The sequence below is a fragment of the Falco punctatus genome (genome assembly GCF_963210335.1).
Source record: "Falco punctatus genome assembly, chromosome: 10".
In the NCBI taxonomy this organism is placed as follows: Eukaryota; Metazoa; Chordata; class Aves; order Falconiformes; family Falconidae; genus Falco; species Falco punctatus.
The window spans coordinates 32,445,824-32,464,119 of NC_137590.1; the positions used below are offsets into that span (position 1 = coordinate 32,445,824).

An 18,296-nucleotide genomic window follows, 5' to 3' on the forward strand; every position below is an offset into this window, starting at 1 on the left:
ACTGTATTACAGTTTTAGCCAACATTCCTGGAAAAATACGACACCAACATTTGTTAAGATACAAGGCTCCCACATACCAATAAAACCTTATATTAATCTTTTCATCTTTTCCTGTACCAAAATACTTCGCTTTTGTAACTACTGTAAGGAAACTCCCATTGAGATTTGCCAAGTGTGTATAAAACAAAGTTCTAAAGGAATAAGTGCAGTTTGGAAGCAGTGAAGTTAAATGATGTTTAAGAGACCAAATTCCTTATTTAGAACTACCAATACCTAGAACAGTAATTTTATTTGAAAGCTATATGCCTACGTGCTTTATCTTAAAACAGTTCCAATGATCAGAATATGGAAATAGGTAGGAAACTGGAACCTTTTCAAAATTAATTCTATACAGTTAAGTTCGAATGCGTTCTGGAAACTGTGGTTACATTGGAAGATATTGGCTCCATAACGAGAACAGCAGATAATAGGAATTATAAATTAGAATTATACTGCTTACAAAAACATATGAAAAGTCACTTCATTCTCTACATTACTTAGCTACAGAAAATACCTTTTAAAGCTACCAAACATCTGTGCATGGCCCAAAAATTTTCCGAAGTCAATGTGAAACATATGCCCTGTGTTTCGGAGCATTATGTTATCATTGTGGCGGTCACAAATCCCCAATACATAAGTAGCTACACAGCATCCTGCACAGGAGTAAATGAAGTTTTCCGAAGCCTGGCGGGGAACAGAGAGAGAGAGAGAGAAGTGAATTGACATAAAATATCAGTGGGAAAAACAGCATTCACACATTCAACAGTCAATCTTGGCAAGTGTGCAATCCACGCCAGACAAGACAGGCCCTAAAATACATTGTTTTTCCAAACGGTATTCTTCAGATATCTGAAGATTTCTGCAAAGCTATCAAATTCCGCAGCAAAAAAGGTTGGTTTTTTTAAATAATAGAAAACAAACAACAGAAATTAGTCTTCTTGTTGAAGACCGAAGAGAAATGTATGTTAGCAGAGAAAAGGGCACGAGACTGATATTTCCAGTGTGTTAATTTGTAGCCAAAAGAAGCCCATATGCTTGTAAGAGAAGAGGCTGCTGCTCCTAAACCACAATTAAGAGCAGCCACCATTCCTCTCTATCTTAAATTTGAAGTACATTTTTACTACATCTAATAAAAACTTCTGATGAGAGTCCCGAGAACCCCTCTGGCTCCTTTTTAGTTATAGAAGGGATTTTTATTTGCTCTTTTTCAAGAATAGGAACAGAAGTTTCCTAAAGATACAAAAGTTTCAATGAAACATCTGGAATAAGAATTTCATTCTTCCTTAGGATGGCATTTAACCCCTTTTTAAAAAAGATTCTCAAAAAAGAATGCTACTGAAAAAAGTTACCTTTTCGTATTCCTCTTCGGTAGGATTATACTTTCGCAACCATTCTGCCAGAGGTTTGTCTTTAAATGAACCTGTCACTCCATATTCCACTTGAATTTTCCTAAGTGTATCCGAAGCAGGAACAAGCTCTACCATGCCTTCATATGAAAGACAACAAAGCGTATTTAAATATCTCCTTAAGTTGTACTACATTTTCATTTAGTAGAAACTTTAACAGTGATGGATTTTCTAATCTTAGACTAGCTTCTTTCAAAACACAGTTAGGCATAAAAATAGTGCTATTAGTCTACCAGGCATTTCCACAAACTACATTACAAAGCATAGCATGAAATGCATGTAAAGATCCAAGGTAGGCTTATTTTCCTACAATTAGTTATGGTTGCTAGAATACACAAGTTAAAACTCTGAATAATTACCTTCCACTACATAAAGTAGTATTGGTCTGTAAGCAATAACTGCAAAATATTTTGATGCTGAGATTTCTCATACACTGACACACAAATCATCTAGTAACTTAACTGTTGCTCCAGAAATAAGGCAGTGAGCTTTACATCCGGCCTTATTTAGGAGACACCATTTACTAGAAACATTTGCATAGCTAAATCATAAAGGGAAAACATTTAATAGAATTTTACTTCTAGCTTGGCAAGAGCTACTGATTTTTTTTTTCCACTTTAATCCTTCAGGTACTTTAGGAATACTAGTATTAGCAGCAACAAAAAAAAACATGCTATGCAATTAAGTCATTGTTCAAAGTAGGAAGAAAAGCCATCTGTTTCTCTAAAAGGCAAGGCTTACATAAATAGAAGTCTTTTGCTTAGTCTGGCAAAACTGAATTTCCACCTTTTCCACATACTGAAGAGTTTTCATCATGCTGTTCTAAAACCTGACTGAAGAAATATTTAAATTTTTTATCTTCTTAAAGATCTTGTGGTTCCTATTGACTTTAATTCTAGAGAATCAGTGAAAACTAGCAAAAAACACGTTCAAGGTGCATGGTGGTATTTACACTCAACTTTAAGAGTTTGTGACATAGTTTCAAGCCTAGAAGACAGCCTCATATTACCAAAGAACCTTTTCCAGCATATGACACCAATTCTAGGCAACAGGACATGTGGAAAAATTTACAATGCCCCCACTTTTTTGCACGTTTCAGTACACGGATGAGTGTGCATCTCTGACTCAATTGCAGAAGATTCCGAATACCTTAGTATTTCAGTTTTGTCTTGAATACTTTTTCACTGTAACTACATTTTCTGCTATAGCACATTTTCTTGTGTTGCAATAAGGGCATCAAGAGAAGCCTTAGCTTTTATCATTATATTTATGTTTGCACCACTGTTCACAGACAACAGAACACATGAGAATCTTAAGGCTCAAGAGAAGAAACAAATGTAAATACAACTCAGCCACCAGGAAACGCAGAACACTTGAACTTGCTACACTCTTGCGTTCTGAAGCTCCTTGCATGGAAGGCTTTTGGCCTTCCACTGTTTCTGGGGCCTGCCTCGACACAAATTTTTCCGCCAGTGTAATGAGAAATTGAGGTGGGGGAGCAAAGAGTAGAGGCAGCATCTGGTTGCACACCTCTGTCTTTTCCAGTTGAGAGACACTTGAAGATAACCATCCGGAGATCCAGTCCCTCCTGCAGCCAAATCTTATCCATAATCTTAATCATTTGTAAAGCCAACATATCTTGTCTCAGATCTTCCCCAACCTTAAATGGAAAAATAAAAGTTAGAGACATAATATACTTTCATCAAAACTAAACTTCGCAGATTTTAATTGCTTTATATTTCCATGAAGAGATATATTATGCTACTTAGTTCTTCATAGCTATGCACTTAAAAAGAAAACCAGGCTACATTGAAGCTTTCACATGTGGTAGACTTACTTTCACATTTAACAACCTCTTCAGACAATGGATTCTAGACGCACAGGAGCAAACTCACAAGAAAACTAAGCATATTGGTCTACGCTAAAGTTAATCACTACTTCACTCGTATCAATTATCATTAAACTTTTTTCTCCAATACATATGTAAAGCCTACCTTAAACATCACATTAATCTCTTCTCCCAGAGGATCTGCATTTATCAGTGCAACTTTCAGTGGTACTGCATTGGAGCTGAAGAAAGAACATGCCTACAAGTAGATTTAGTATTAATACTCAAGAAGGACTATTCCTGCTAGACCAGAAAACAAGACATTCTGACAGCAAGCAGGTTTGACACACAATGCGTCTATTCAGACTTCAACATTGCAATTGTGGCAAATACATGCCCTTTGGCTGTTATTTGTTGAATTATTGTACCAAAGCCAATAGTGTTGCACAGTGATCTTTTATACATTTTGAAGGAAAGATATTTATCTAGGGTTTATTCAGTCTAATCAGCAGCTTTTTTTGAAACCTAGAGAATACAAAAAACCCAAGTATTTGCATGTTTCACAGTATTTTCTCATTTATCTATTTTCAAGTGCACACATATGATTTAATAGTTACAGCAGAGAAGGAAAGCAAGATGAACTCTCTCCACAGAGGATTAAATCCAGTGTTTACAGGCCTTTAGGTTCTCAGTCATGCATGATGATATAATCAAGACTGTGGTTGAGCAGATATTGTCAAACCTTGCAGTGTTCTGGAAAAATAATTTACCTGCTTCTCCTACATTATTATTTGCTGAACCTTCACAGTCAAGCAAAGCTGTCTGCCTCCTTTGATTTAGTGCATCTCTTGGACACAACCAGTAACAGGTAGTTTCACCTATTTCACATTATCTACTCATTGTTTGAACCTGACAACCTTGCTCCATTTTCTCTTCTGATTGCTACCACAAACAGGGCTTTTTCATGCACTTTGAACAGTCCCCTGCTTCGCTATAATCAGGATTGTTGGTCTCAGAGACAGGGTCTGAAGACCTAGTAAGTTATTACAGATACATACTTTTATAACAAGTACCTTCACTGGTTTTACCCAAGTGTTTGTATAAATTTTATCTGGGATAAGGTAATTTCACTGCCCTTGTTCAATCAGAATTTTTAATATCCCCCCTCACACCCAGCATAAACAGCTTTCAAGCACCTCAACTGATTTTTTTTTTTTATTCACAAAAGCTTTACCTATACATAATTTTTACAAGTAAGTTTTGAAACTCTGAATGTGCAGTACCTTAATATTTAACTCTTTTGCCACAAGACTGGGATTGAGAGGCAGACGGCATTTATTCTTCAAGAAAAATAACTGCACACGTTCCATACCATTTTGCAAGGCAGCCTGCAGGAAAAAAAAATATTCAGTTGAGTAACTGAAGCATCTACAGAAAACTTCTGGACAAAGCTACTCTTAAGAGAGTGTTTTAACCCCTCTGTGTCAAAAGGAATGTTAGACATTTTAATAGCTAAACCAGCAGGTAAAATACATAAGCCTAGTAGTACAACACTAATCACACAAGTTTGTGGGGTATGGTTTGGGTTTTTGATTTTTTTTTTGGTTGTTTTTTTTTTTTTTTTTCTGAATCGGATAATAGCATCATAGTATCAAACTGTAAGTTCATACCACTAGCATATAAACAAGATATCCTATTCTTTTGCATAACAGGTTTAAATCCAATTCCAGTTTATTGTACACAGAAACCATCCTACTTTCTTACCCTATCACTTCACACAATCTTATGTTTTAGATGACAAATTTGATGAACATCACCTTCATTAAGCCATTAATGTTAAAATGCAGAGCAACAGTTCTTCCTATATATTATACATAACATTTTATTGATCTTATATTAAAAAGGCAATTAAGTGAATTGTTTTGAGGGTATACTCTGTCTAATCTTCCTAAAGAAGATGAAAAATATATACACACCTGCCGAGCAGATCCACTAGTTTGCTTTACTCTTTCTGCCACCATTCCAAAAAGCTGCACCAGTCTGGTCTGCTTCTCCAGCTCTTCCCTCAGCCTTTTTCCACAGATTGAAAGAAAAGCTCCAAGAATTTGCTCATACCTTACACCAAACTTTGTATCGTACAGTGTATCCTTAAGAAGCCTGAAATAAAGAATTTAAGTTAGATTTTCCTAAGGAAACTACTACAAACAATGCAATACTAAGATATTTGAGTATTTTTATGAATCAGTACTACATACGTCTGAAGCTACTGATACACAGGATATAAGAGGCAAGAAATTTGCATCTCATGGAGGTACTGGGGGTTTTTTTCATGAAAAAACCCAACAGGGTATATATTTTGTATACTCTCCATTCATAGCATTCATTGTTACGAACTATGACATAAGAATATCTTTTCTGGAAATAGTAATCCTACAGTAAACACATTACATAAGCAACAGAACAAAGAACACCTTACCAGTATAGATAGTGTGCTATTCGAATGCTTCCCAGTGCCCGAGCCAAAAGAAATTTGACAAGAGCACTGTCAAGGTAGGTTTCATACTTCAATGCCTAAATACAAAGAAAATGAAATAAATTGGTTCTGGATTTAGTTCTAGATGAAGACTGAGATTTTATGACTAATGCACAGACAGAATCACCACAAATCCATGACAGTCACAAAACTATTATTTATCCAAATTGCTTTTCCTACTATGCATTAAGGCCATTAAGCGGAGAGGCATGCAATTGCACTTCTGCTGCTAGTAATCAGCAATTTCTTTGGGTTTTCAAAACAAAACAAAAAAATTCAAACATCAGTGTAGGCAGAAAGTCTTACCTGTACAAACTGAGGGAGGAAATCTGTTAACTCATCATCACTTAATGTCTCTATCCAATTCACAGCTGTATTTCGTACTTCCTGGTCAGCAAACCTAGAGTCACCACAAATCCACATTAAGTTTATTCTGTTCATGTAGGATTATTTTTTTTTTTTGAGATCAGCTAGATAAAGACTTAATATTGATTTTTCTGTAACAGCTCAATAAAGGACCTATAAATTTGAAGCCCTTCATTAACTAAGATGCAAACGTGTATGTTTAGGACAAGCATAGTTATCTCTCAAAACTTCTCGATAACTTGGCTGTACAGCTTGCTAACCTGTTGCAAATTATATTTCAGAATCCTAATCACTATTGCTCTTCACTAAATGATTTGGTTAAGCCTACATGAATGAAGTAAGCACACGTTCTTCAAAACTGAGAAAATATAGCTATTGCTACAAGAAATTAAAAAATATTTACCACAGCAATGGCATTCAGAATCTTTCACTGAAGAAGAGTTATTTAATGCACAACACACAGACAAAACTTATTTACATTGTTTTTCTTACTTTGAATCAAGTAGTTCCAGTGCAGCCAAGGGTGATAAAGGAGGCCACTGGTGAAGTAACGAATATATTTCTGGAAGACTTGCCCAGTCCCAGTGAGGGGCACTAACCAATATTTTTGGTAGGCTACTAGTATGACTATGACAGTAATGTCTCTTCTCCCACAAAAATTCTTTATCTTCTTTTGATAGCCTGCAGACAAAAACATTTCAGTTTATAACACACACTACAGACAGTCACCTGAATAATACCCATGCTACTGGTCATTGTATACATACAGATAATTTAACATGCAAAATGGAATGAAATTAAAATGGCTATTTCCTCCACAAAAGTCAAAACAAGAAGCAGAATAAAGACCCAAACGTTACAGAAACAGTTGTTCAGAGTTATAATTTGGGCAGGAAAAAAACCCCAACAGTTTTAGTATAATCTGAAATAAACCAAAACGTTAATGTTAGTTTGGTGCAGATGAGTGGGAAAGCCTGCCAGATGGCATACAAACACCTACTGCTGAAGCTGCCACTGCTCCCTGTAACTGAAAAACTGCCAAGCAGATATAGGCATATGTAACAGGCAGCCAAAAGGTAGCAATCTTGTAGGAGAGTACTGTGACACCATAGAAAGTAAATTCATTAAGTCAGCACTTATTTTGCAAGTTTAATTCAATCTCTTGCTTTAGTTCTCTATATGTCTTCAAAATCTACTACAACCATATTAAGGAAATTTAAGAATAAATAAGCATTCCATACCCTAGCCACAAATTGTCATGTACAAAAAGACCATAGCTAGAAGGAGATGTACATACCCAATGGTATTATCCTTAGAGAGAATGGTAAGGAGACGTTCTCTCAGTGGTTTTTCTAATGTTTCTATGGTATGATGCACAGTGGTCTTTGCTGCTTGAGGAATTTTATATTCAATATCAAAAGCATGGGATGGGAAATCAATCTGAAAAAAAAAACCCCAACATAATGCAAGTTCCTCAGAACAGTACAGAAAGCTCACACTTCCACTAACCGCAGTTATCTAGGCACCTGAACTCTTTAGTTCTACATGTGTAACAGTTACTGTTTCCTGCTTATTTTTTCCCACCTCAATTCTTCTACATAACTATGGCCCTTAAACATATGACAGTTGTGTTGTTGCACAATCCAGTAGTTGGAGTACTCCTCAAAAGTGCAATGAGGATGCTTAGAGTGGAGACTGATCACGGAACGATTAAAATCTGCACCAGTAGTTTGAACTCAACCACCAGCTCCAACCATGTTTTGGGACTGCTAGGCCATGCCTAACAAAGTCTTTGGAGAGAAATTTAGACAATTTAGAATGAGGGGTGCTTATGTTCTGTAAAGAAACTGGAATTACTGTTGTTTGGGTCTAGACATCTCCCATCTCAGCATACGTTTCTATAAACTGCTTTTCAAAGATGTTCTCTCCCAGTAGCGACACCATGTACTACCAAGGCACTGCCAAAATCTCTTACTCCAGATAATGATTCAGTAACTGGTTTGTATACACTTAAGAGCAACTTTCCACAATTTTGTCCTTAATGTTGAGTAATCACCATTCTATACTGGCTTTCAAATATGACTTAGCAATATTTACACTCTCCCCAAAACATTAATTAATCTATTACCACTCACGTAAGAGTTACAAGTTACAATATTCAAACAAAACGTAGATCAAGTCAGAATTATACCTAACCTGCAAAACTATTCTTTCCGTATTTCCTTTCTTACTGGCCATCCCCGACACAAGACACAGATGTGATGAGGTCCACAGTTGCAAAAGCTTTGTCCCACAAGTTAACAACCTGAGAAAAAGCAGCATGTAATTAGCATCACAATCTGTTTGCTTCAACAAGAAATTATTAAAATACTATCTGGAGAAGATCAACAGTCACTACAAGGAAACAATTCCAAAGTATTAGTGTGGTATAGGAAGGCACTTCAAACTGTGTGTGTTTCTACTGCAGAGATAAGAATTCATCTTACAACTATTTCAACATCCATCTTCAGAAAAGAACACAGGAAATCAAACTGCACTAGCCAATACAGTTTGGAGCTTAAAAAAGGGTGCTAAAATCATCAACTGTCAATTTATTTCTTTCTCACTGGATGTCTTCTGGACTGTAAGTCCTTTAAAGCATTGCATACAACTTCTAGGTGGACAAGGCAAAGGAAAAAGTGCTGACACAGATGACCCAACTAAATTAAGTGCTACCTATTTCTTACAGGAGAGAAATAACACTTTTGCCTCTGAGGAATGAGCTGAACACACACCTTCCTACATTCTCAAAGAGACACCAGCATAGGAATATTATAGACATCACCATCTGATACGTACTTTCAGAATCTAAAAGTGTTTGTATTTGCCAGTCTATTCCCAATATTAATACCATTTCCAACTGTAGTAATGCACAACTAAGGATACTTCATAAATCAGTTAAGGGCTGAATGTTAGGTACAGAAAACATTATTAGTCTTTAAAAATCAAAATACGGTCTCAAAAGACCGGTTGAAGGCCAAACCTTAAATACATTTTGAAAAATGCTTTTGGGTTTATATGTGTTTCAGAAAAAGAACAATTCTTTATATGTAAATATTGACTAACTGGGAGCTTATGATGCCAGTAAAAATTACTTAATCATGTCACTAAAATGTAACCGAATAGCTTGTTCTTTTTAATAATTCTCCAGTTTAATGTACATGCCACAGCTTCTGTTTCATCCGCAAGCAAAGATATTTTAAGCTACCCACACACACTCTTCATCTGAAGAGATTTTCACTTGACTATGGATTCTTCCAAAGCACATACATCACTTTTTTCTTCCTGTGTTTTAGTTCGCTACAAGTTTTAGCACCTGCCTGCTAGTGATGCTATTCTCAAATTTAACTAGAATATTTCGCTAGTTTCTTTAATAACCTAGGTCTGAATTTAATTCATGTAGACTGTAAGTGGATGAGACCACTAGCAGCTCTACAGCTGTCACATACAAGCCATTCAGTAAACTCTGGCACAACGCATTCTATTGTAGTGCTCTGCACAAACAGAAAATACAGTTTTCTCCCCAAACTAACTGCTATGAGAACACCACACAGCATGAAGACAAGATGAATTTGCAATTCAAATCAAAGCAAAAGCTATGTTTTCAATCAAATACTGTGAAATGTGGTATTTATATGAGAGTCTGAAATACATTTTAGCAGAGGGCTGAAATAAGCATCATTCATGAAAATAAAACCAAGTTTCAGTGGAGACAAAGCAGCTGCCAGCCATCTTTGCAACGCAAGAAAGTCTAAAAACTCTTTTAAGCACCCTCAAGTTGTTGCAATTGTCACCATAAAAAGAGGAAGCAGAACAAGTAGAGCCACATTAGTACCAGAGAACAGAAGCCCACATGGAACAGATGTAAGCAATACATCGAAGTAACAGTCCAGGAAAAACCTGGTTGTCTTTCTGCAGCCTTGGTTGACAATTAGATAATTTAAGCTTCCAATAAGACCTAGGAGTCAGAAGCATATATAAATCTGAAGTCTTAAGCATAAATCCTGAAGCTGTTTTGCAATTGTGTCATCGCTTATGCAATATCATACCTAATTCTGGCATCTGCGGTTCAAATCCATTGGTTTATGTTTTGCTGGAATAGCTACTGAAGTGATAAACATTCTGGAATACACCTCATAAAAAACATTTCAAGGACAAGACAACTAGAACAAATCCAGGAACACTTCACTGAGGAGAGTTATAGTAGGGTTTTCATTCTTAGTGAAAAAGGTGTAACAGGATCCAGTAGTTGTACTTGAAGGCAGGCTAGTTCAAACTTGAAATACATCCTAAGTTGTTAACAGTTGTTAATTATCCCTTTATTTTCATTTTATTTTTTTAAATTAAATCCAGCCCTGAATCAAAAAGACTAACTTCAGAATATCCCAAGTTCTCTATTACTCAAAAACATGTTGATGGAAGAAACTTAATTTTTCTTATCTATGAAAATATACCTGCATCTTAAAAAAACATTTAAATTTTAAAACAGTATTTTTATTCTCTTGGTAGCTTATATTTTGCTGCCCTATTACCAGATTTAGGAACTTAAGTGGTTCTTTCCCAGTGACACACTGGAAGCATAATGCATTGTTTACCTGCTCTAAGAATTCTGTTCCATTTCATGTTGCACTAGACACTACTCCTGCTGAAACCAAGGCTTGCTGCAAACTCTTTCTCAAGTTGCATTTTCTATCGCCATGGCTCATAAGTTGGCTGAGAACTGGCTCTTAACACTTATCTGCTAAAATATATATGAATACTGACTGAACTGCCTCCAGGCAGTATAATGTACTTTCAGGCCTTCTCATCACGTGTCAGAATTCATGAAATGCCACCTACCAAGACCATACTCCTTTAGTAGGAGGGGAGACTATACATTCAGTACAGTGACACCAGCACATACTTTCCCTGCATATGACTTACAGGGCAACATGTGAATGTCAGTGGACTCCTTAAAGGACAGCTTGAGTTATGCTTACACACTGAACTGCTGCATAGTTACAAACAGCTGGTAATACCATGACCTCTTTTGGCCCATGTTGCTATGTACATTTCCAGCAAGTAAAACCACTTTGATCCAAGCAATATTCAACTCCCTCCAGCAGGTAAATTTTTCAGCTAGTTAGATGGAAATACTGCGACACAGGACCATGTTTTGTACCCTATTTAATTCAATGCATTATTTCTGTAGCAATATAGTTTACAATTCTTACATGGCTACTACATTCAATGGCAGAGAAACAGTTACTATTATTGTGGGAGTGGAGTAAGCTTTTATATAGAGTAAATCATATTAATAGTCTTACCCATATATTTTGGATACTTACCGCCTAAAATCAAAAAGAGGTAGAGAAACCTGACCCAAAATTTCTGGGCCCTTTCTCTGCTTATTTGAGTCAGGAGAACTCCCACTACTTTGATTTAGGATTCCAAACAAAGTCAGACATAATACTGATTCTAAAGGCAGCTGTGCAATTTGGATGGGGAAAATTATTCTGCAAAATAGAAGTATTAAAAGTCAGTCAGAGGAAAGACAGTTGTTAGTAAATTACAGGTTTATCCATATAATCCGTTGATGCCTCTTTCTTTCAAAGAGTTACTTAACATTGAAGAACAAGCATTACATGCAATCCTAATACACTCTCACTTTATCTCCTATATCAGGTTGCAAAACCTGCTAAATTACACTTCTGCACTGTAGCCAGATTTGGAGCAACCCTTTTGAATCTTTGTCTATTAAATCACATTCCTCACACAGAACCATACTGTCCAGCATAACCAGTCTTCCCACTCTACTCACTAGGACACACACAACTCCTGTTAACTGCCTCCTAATCTCTCTCATTTAAAGAGCCAGCTGACAAGTTCCCCAACCACATGAAAAAAAAAAGTAACCTATTAAGAACTACTGAAAGCTAAATTCAAATGATACAAAACCAGCACCCATAAAGAAAGCAGCTGAGGAGTATAGACCTCACTGAGAAATCTGAACTCAAATTTTTGTTTAAACTATTTTTATTGCTTCAAACATTCTTTAAGCTTGATTTTTCCTTAACGTGTCAAAATATCATTCTAAAAGTTACAACAGCATATTACTAAGCCAGTTACACTATAAAACACCACAAGTATATTAAGCATCTTATAAGCAATCTAACACATCTTCCACTGTAATACACTAGTACTTGCCAGCAAAAGATTGGACCATTAATCCCCTGCATCATCATTAGAAAAAAAAACTAAGGTAGTTTGAATACTCTCTGAAGGTATTCTAGAACCTGGAACTCTCATTCCTGGTCTGAAACAATTTGTCACTGTACACTTTCACACTTTCAGGGTATTCCCCAGGGTCGGTCTCTGACCTTTAAAAACAGCCAGGAACACAGATACAGAGTAACACGGAGCTCACCTGAAGCTCCAGTTATGACAGGCCACCCAACAGCGATGAAGTGGGAAAGAGTAAGCTGTGCACAGGTAATGAAAAATATTTACCCCTCCCAGTTAGCAGTTATCATCTGCCATCCTCTCCCTATTTATCCTCCGCATGCCCTTCTTTCTTCCCTTCTACCTTCTCCCCCTGCCCCATAAAGAGAAACTGAAACCAGACATTCCCATATGCTACAGACAGGTACTCTTAAGCATTTATGCACTTGCTCTCTCTATAAAAATATTCCTAAATTAGTCCTTCCAATTGAGATACGAAGTTGTTACCATGTCTTTGAAATAAAAAATGATTCAACATAGATGTTAGTGAGTTGCTTCTCCTCTGCACTTACATAATTTAAGCACTGCTCATAAGCAAGCTTTAGTCATCCTTCTTTAAGCAGCACAAGCTGTTGCTACTACAACAAATGCTATGACCTCTGCATCTCCTTCTAATTGTATACTACTAACACATTAGCACAGGGCACTTGTCCAGTGTTTCCATTCCCACTTTAAAAGTGAGTACAGAAATACTGTTTGGAAAAATATTTCTGATTTTTATCAGTAAGTCTCAAACATTGTTCTTTCAACACTTCAGATGGAAGCAGTAGTAAGAGTTGCTTGAATGTATTCAGCAGCTAGCTAGGAAGGTACAAGCTAAACCAAAATACTTTACTGAGTTTTAATATGCTGAAGTCACTTACAGTTCATCCCATTTAATCAAGTAGAAGAAGTTCTTGTATGTGCCAACCTTCTTGGACTGGATAGGCTTGAACAGATCTTTTCCATTATGGGTCAGAGAACAAATCAAGTAGTATTTCTCATAACTAGACAAGAAAAATAAAATAAATTAAAAAAAAAAATATATAAAAGGATTAATTTTACAATTAATAAATTACTCACTTTGATACCCAACCAGGAGAAATTCCATGAGCAGCAAATATTGTGAACTGGAGATGTTCTGTGGCAGTCCATGCTTCCTTGGTACTCTTACTATCTTTTGAAGAAATTGCTGCAGAACTGCTACATGAATTCACGTGGAGTTGCAGAAGGGCCTCAACTGCTCTTGTTAACTGGTCTATACTCACTTTCAGAGGGTTTTCAGGCTGCAGTGAAACTAAATTATAATTTATCTTTAATTCATATCTTCCTAAAGCAGCCACCTGAAAGCAGATTTTAAATAAATTTTAAGAACTTTACTCACCAGATGAGCTCTTGCTTGTGTCATCACCGCATTTTAAGGATACCTACACGGTAAAGTTAGAGCAAGTGTCAATACCGAGAAACCCATACTAATTTTCCATCTGTCTTAAGTATCTTGTACAGAAGCTACAAAACATCTGAATTAGGCTGAATTATAATCTTAACTCTTGAGGAGCTTTGAGTAAATGGACAGCATTGCTATTTCTACATCATGCAGCAACCGTTCACCATGTTCAAAAGCTCATGTTTTCTTAAGTCACAACTGTTTTGACCCCCTTTATGAACTCCTAAGACACAGTATATTGGAATATTGCTCAGGATACTCTAGCTTCTCCAAGTAGAGAGAAAACTCAGGACTGTTACGGATGAAAGCAGAAGCTGTTAGCTCAGTTACCTGGTAATTTCAGTCTGAGTAGCTGTTTTGTGGCATTTGTTAAGGTATCTTTTGTAGGCAGAATAACAATATATTTATTGAATAAGAGAAAAGGTTTTCTCAGTTGTTTAACACAAGTACTGTAAGTACTGTTACTTTGTACTATCTGCTATGTCTGCTTCTTGGTCTGCTAAAATTGAAGTCTAAACATGATACAGTATTACTGACATGATACAGTATTACTGCAGTGTCTAGTCTCAACAAGGACACTGTTGAAGCCAACCGGTGACAAATCATAGGAATTTACTCCCTTCATAGTAAGGAAGGGTTTCACACCCAATCAAACTTCTGATAAGACTAAAGCTTTTCATAAAAACAAAGTTTGTGATTCAAAACCAAACCCCAGTGAATTCCTAATACTTCGGAGAAAGTATAAGAGGTTTGCCACAACTGCTGCAGAAGAATTAATCCTCTCTTTTAGTGTATTAATTGAGCATCTTGTTAAAATTAAGTTTTAACTAACAAAAAATTTCATATTCTTATAGAAAAGATGGAGAAACTTGGCGGGGGGTGGGAATCACATCACTTTCCCCTTTGAGAAAAACTGTCACGTGTCCACCATACATGTCAAGTAGTAAAAATACTTTAGCATGACAGGATGTACACGAAAACTGTTGAAACAGCACTATATATTTAATTTTCTACTGGACAATCTATTGTTTTGTTTAGCTTTTTGGCCACGTCTTCCAACTACAAAACAATTACTTGAAAATTTTAAAAATTAAATCTAGCAATATCTTACATAAAGTCTAGATGCAACTGGCTCCAATCCTCACAGCAATTTCATTTTTTAAAACGATCTTATATGCCTCCATACATATCCTACTGGAGCAGCATCATCTTTGAAAGTTTTTTTACACTACAATATAATCATTTCTACAGTTTTCTCCTATGAAACATTGAAGAAATATTTAACATCTTGTATTTTGTTGTTTTCCTAATATGTCTTCTGCATTTCCCTGCAAGGATTTTAGTTCTTGTGACAACTGTATTTATTTGATCTGTGCATTTTGCAAGACTTCTGCTCAGTATTACAAATATATCACTGAACTGATGAAGCCAAAGTGAGTAGAACAGCCTATGAATCACCACCCTAATAAGGCTGTAGGACAACAGAAATAGCACCATAACACCATTTAACTTTGCACACTTCTCCATTTAACAACTGTTTTTGGCAACGTGACTTGAGACCAGTTCTTCTCAAGTGAACTGTTCATTTTGATCATCAAGATCTGTTCTGTTCAAGAGATTTTATTTTTGTCCATATGCTCAGGAACACAGAAGCATGAACTGTTAAGACTTTTAAGATGCTACTGCTATTCACAAATACTACACAGAAAATACATGATGTGAATCCCTTCTTTAAGCACAACTGCATTGATTTTAGAGGACATAAGCTAACTGTTCATTTCCCTCAGTCAGATTTAGTAGCATCTGCTGTGACACAGGTCTGTCATTACAGAACTGGAAAAAAGTGTTTTAGAACTAGTTTTAAAAAGTCACTATTCAGGAAAGGATTCCAAAAGCAAGCCATTAACACCTTAACAGCAAAAAGATGTTAAAATATATGGAAGATTATCAGGTAAAATAAAAAAAACCCAAATAACCCTGACAGAACTGTTGCTGGTATTTGCAACCACCAAAGATTATGAAATACTATTTGCCAGTGTTACAAAGCGTACCTCCGAAAACAATTTAGAGTATGAAAGTTTACCTCGGCATTTTTAGTCCTTGGAAGATTAACAGCCCTCCTTAGCTTCTTTACCGATTCCGTTATTGCAGGAGTCTCTACACAATCCAATGTGGAACAGATTTTTCTGACAGTCTTAATTACATGATCTACTGCTTTATGCTGGTTCTAATAAGGAATGTACAACAGAACAGGTTGATCTGATCATAATTGTGAAACTCAGTATTCCTTTAATTTTACATTTGTTTAATGAATTGCCAAGAAAATTTCATTATGAAATGTGTAACTCAATTACATTAAACTACAGTATAACAATTTGATTAAACAAAAAACTCAGTATTGAGAGCTTCCTTATAGCTCAGTTATCAACACCAAAAGCCTAGTAGCACTGATTCTAGCATGGGGTCCCAAGAAACATTAGGCAGTTTCCAACCATTTTTCTACTAAGCTGTTGGCAGACAAGTATTTTCTAGTTAGATACTAAGCTCAAATTGCCTCATGGTGTAAAAAGAATGTGTACTTAAAAAAAAAAGATATTCAATTAGTGTGAGAAAGGAATGCAAGAGAAGCAATATTTCAATTTCATCCCTCTTCAAAAAAGGCATTAGGTTCAAGTTACACTACAGTACGGCTTCCATAATGGAACTTATCTTTTTTACTGAAATTTATTTTTGTAAGAAGTTTGAAACTTTTGCCTTACATAGTATTTAAACGGTTCTTCCAGATGAAGCAATTGCAAACTGTCACCTTGGAAAAGGAAGGGGAGTTTGCACACTTCAAAGGAATTTTTTTTGGAAGGAACAGATCTGCTTCTTATCAGAAAATGAAAATGCTGGTAGGCTACTAAATACAAAAACCCCCAACACCACAACAAACAATATGCTTCTAATATTCCCTTCCTCCTCCTCTTCAAGTAGAGGAAAAGCAACTTAAAACTATAATATCCTAGGTTTCTTGGGTTTCGGGTTTTTAATAGAAGCAAAAGGCTTCATCCAGTTTTAAAGACCACATGTAGAAAATGAAAATACTTGCTTCAAAATAACTTTACTTTTTAGAGGCTTAATGTATAGGGTTATAAGTGCTTATAAGTCATCGTGAAAGAAACAGGTAAAGAAGGATTAGTGTAAAACCCTCACAGCAAAATGTAAACTGATTCCCAACCCCCACCTTCTCCAGATATAAGTCTCATGACCTTCTTACAAGCGGATAGCAAAGCAGCCATTTGAATCAAAACATTTTTGTATTGGGAGTTACCTGGCAACAATTAACTTTGTCTGGTAAGAAAATAACCACAGAAGTCAGAACACATTGTAAATATTTAAGCCATACTTTCCAAGCTAACACTTTGAAGGTAACAGATGTTTTGACACACAAAAAGCAAAATTTCCACCACTATTTTCCTCGCAGGCTCTCAAATTAATCTCAATAAACAGACAAAAGATAAGTTTTAAAGTGTCCAGTGATGTGAAATCAAAGGCTGTGTGCAAGTTACTTACAGATGACCCTGTCTCACTCTGATTAGCAAGCTTCAGCTACTGAATACGCATAGGAACTCACTTCAGGAAGTAAGAAATTTGAAATGCAACTGCTGATACTTGGACCTAATTATCATCACCTACAAGCTACATCTCCCACCCTCAGAAAGATTGTAGAAAGAGTAGAATATCAAGTCTGAATTGAGGTGTTTTGCATTCCTCACCTCGGCCTGTGAAATCACAGTTAAACAAGCTGAAGCAGCTGCAAGACCCAAGCAACACAAGCACCACATACCAAGGAGCAGTAACATCTTACTCTTCTACAAAGACTGTGTTCACAACTACCCGTCAACAAGGTGAATCACCATCAAGGGAATTAAATAACGTTAAGGGAGTATATAAATAGCAGGGACATCAGCTTGTTCAGACCTGCATTCCTGGAGAGGTAAACGTATGTAGTGGAAATGAAAAGTACTGTAATTAAGTCATTCTTTTCAAGACTGTTCTTAGAGAAACTAAGAAGCATAGCTACCTGATGTTGAAGTATTCAAGTCTCCTAGTTACCTTACTATCAGGAGCTGAGCTAAGCTTCTCCTTTTGGAAACGAGTAAAGCAGGTTACTTTCAGCTAGCATTTGGGAAATCACTCCCAACTATTCCACATGCAAGCTGTTTTAAGCTACCTGCCATACACTGAAATTGACAATGGTTTCGACAGTGTATTTTAAATTAATCCAGTAGTGCAGAATGAGATGTTACTACACTTTGTGTAAAAACTTACTTGTATGTTGCAAACGTGCTTCAGTTTCAACTCCCATTGAACACAACTGTTACTGCTCACTTTTGTAGATTTTTTCCTGTTACT

General features: G+C 36.2%; 1 protein-coding gene across 5 annotated transcripts in view; it reads right to left on the reverse strand.

Moving 5' to 3' along the window:
- Positions 1–18,296, reverse strand: part of PIK3C2A (phosphatidylinositol-4-phosphate 3-kinase catalytic subunit type 2 alpha) — a 75,150-nt gene that overhangs the window by 10,440 nt on the left and 46,414 nt on the right. For 2 of the 5 annotated variants that reach the window (XM_080405471.1, XM_080405468.1), the window contains exons 9-24: positions 15,982–16,125; positions 13,836–13,878; positions 13,535–13,748; positions 13,336–13,458; positions 11,539–11,706; positions 8,369–8,477; positions 7,470–7,612; positions 6,665–6,853; positions 6,113–6,206; positions 5,750–5,844; positions 5,250–5,430; positions 4,557–4,661; positions 3,440–3,532; positions 2,976–3,105; positions 1,389–1,525; positions 554–723 (exon numbers count right to left, since the gene is read on the reverse strand). In XM_080405471.1, the coding sequence (XP_080261597.1) occupies positions 554–723; positions 1,389–1,525; positions 2,976–3,105; positions 3,440–3,532; positions 4,557–4,661; positions 5,250–5,430; positions 5,750–5,844; positions 6,113–6,206; positions 6,665–6,853; positions 7,470–7,612; positions 8,369–8,477; positions 11,539–11,706; positions 13,336–13,458; positions 13,535–13,748; positions 13,836–13,878; positions 15,982–16,125 (2,138 nt within the window). Of the gene's footprint in view, positions 1–553; positions 724–1,388; positions 1,526–2,975; positions 3,106–3,439; positions 3,533–4,556; positions 4,662–5,249; positions 5,431–5,749; positions 5,845–6,112; positions 6,207–6,664; positions 6,854–7,469; positions 7,613–8,368; positions 8,478–11,538; positions 11,707–13,335; positions 13,459–13,534; positions 13,795–13,835; positions 13,879–15,981; positions 16,126–18,296 lie in introns of all 5 variants that reach the window. The other 3 variants (XM_080405467.1, XM_080405469.1, XM_080405470.1) reach the window with 2 other exon arrangements.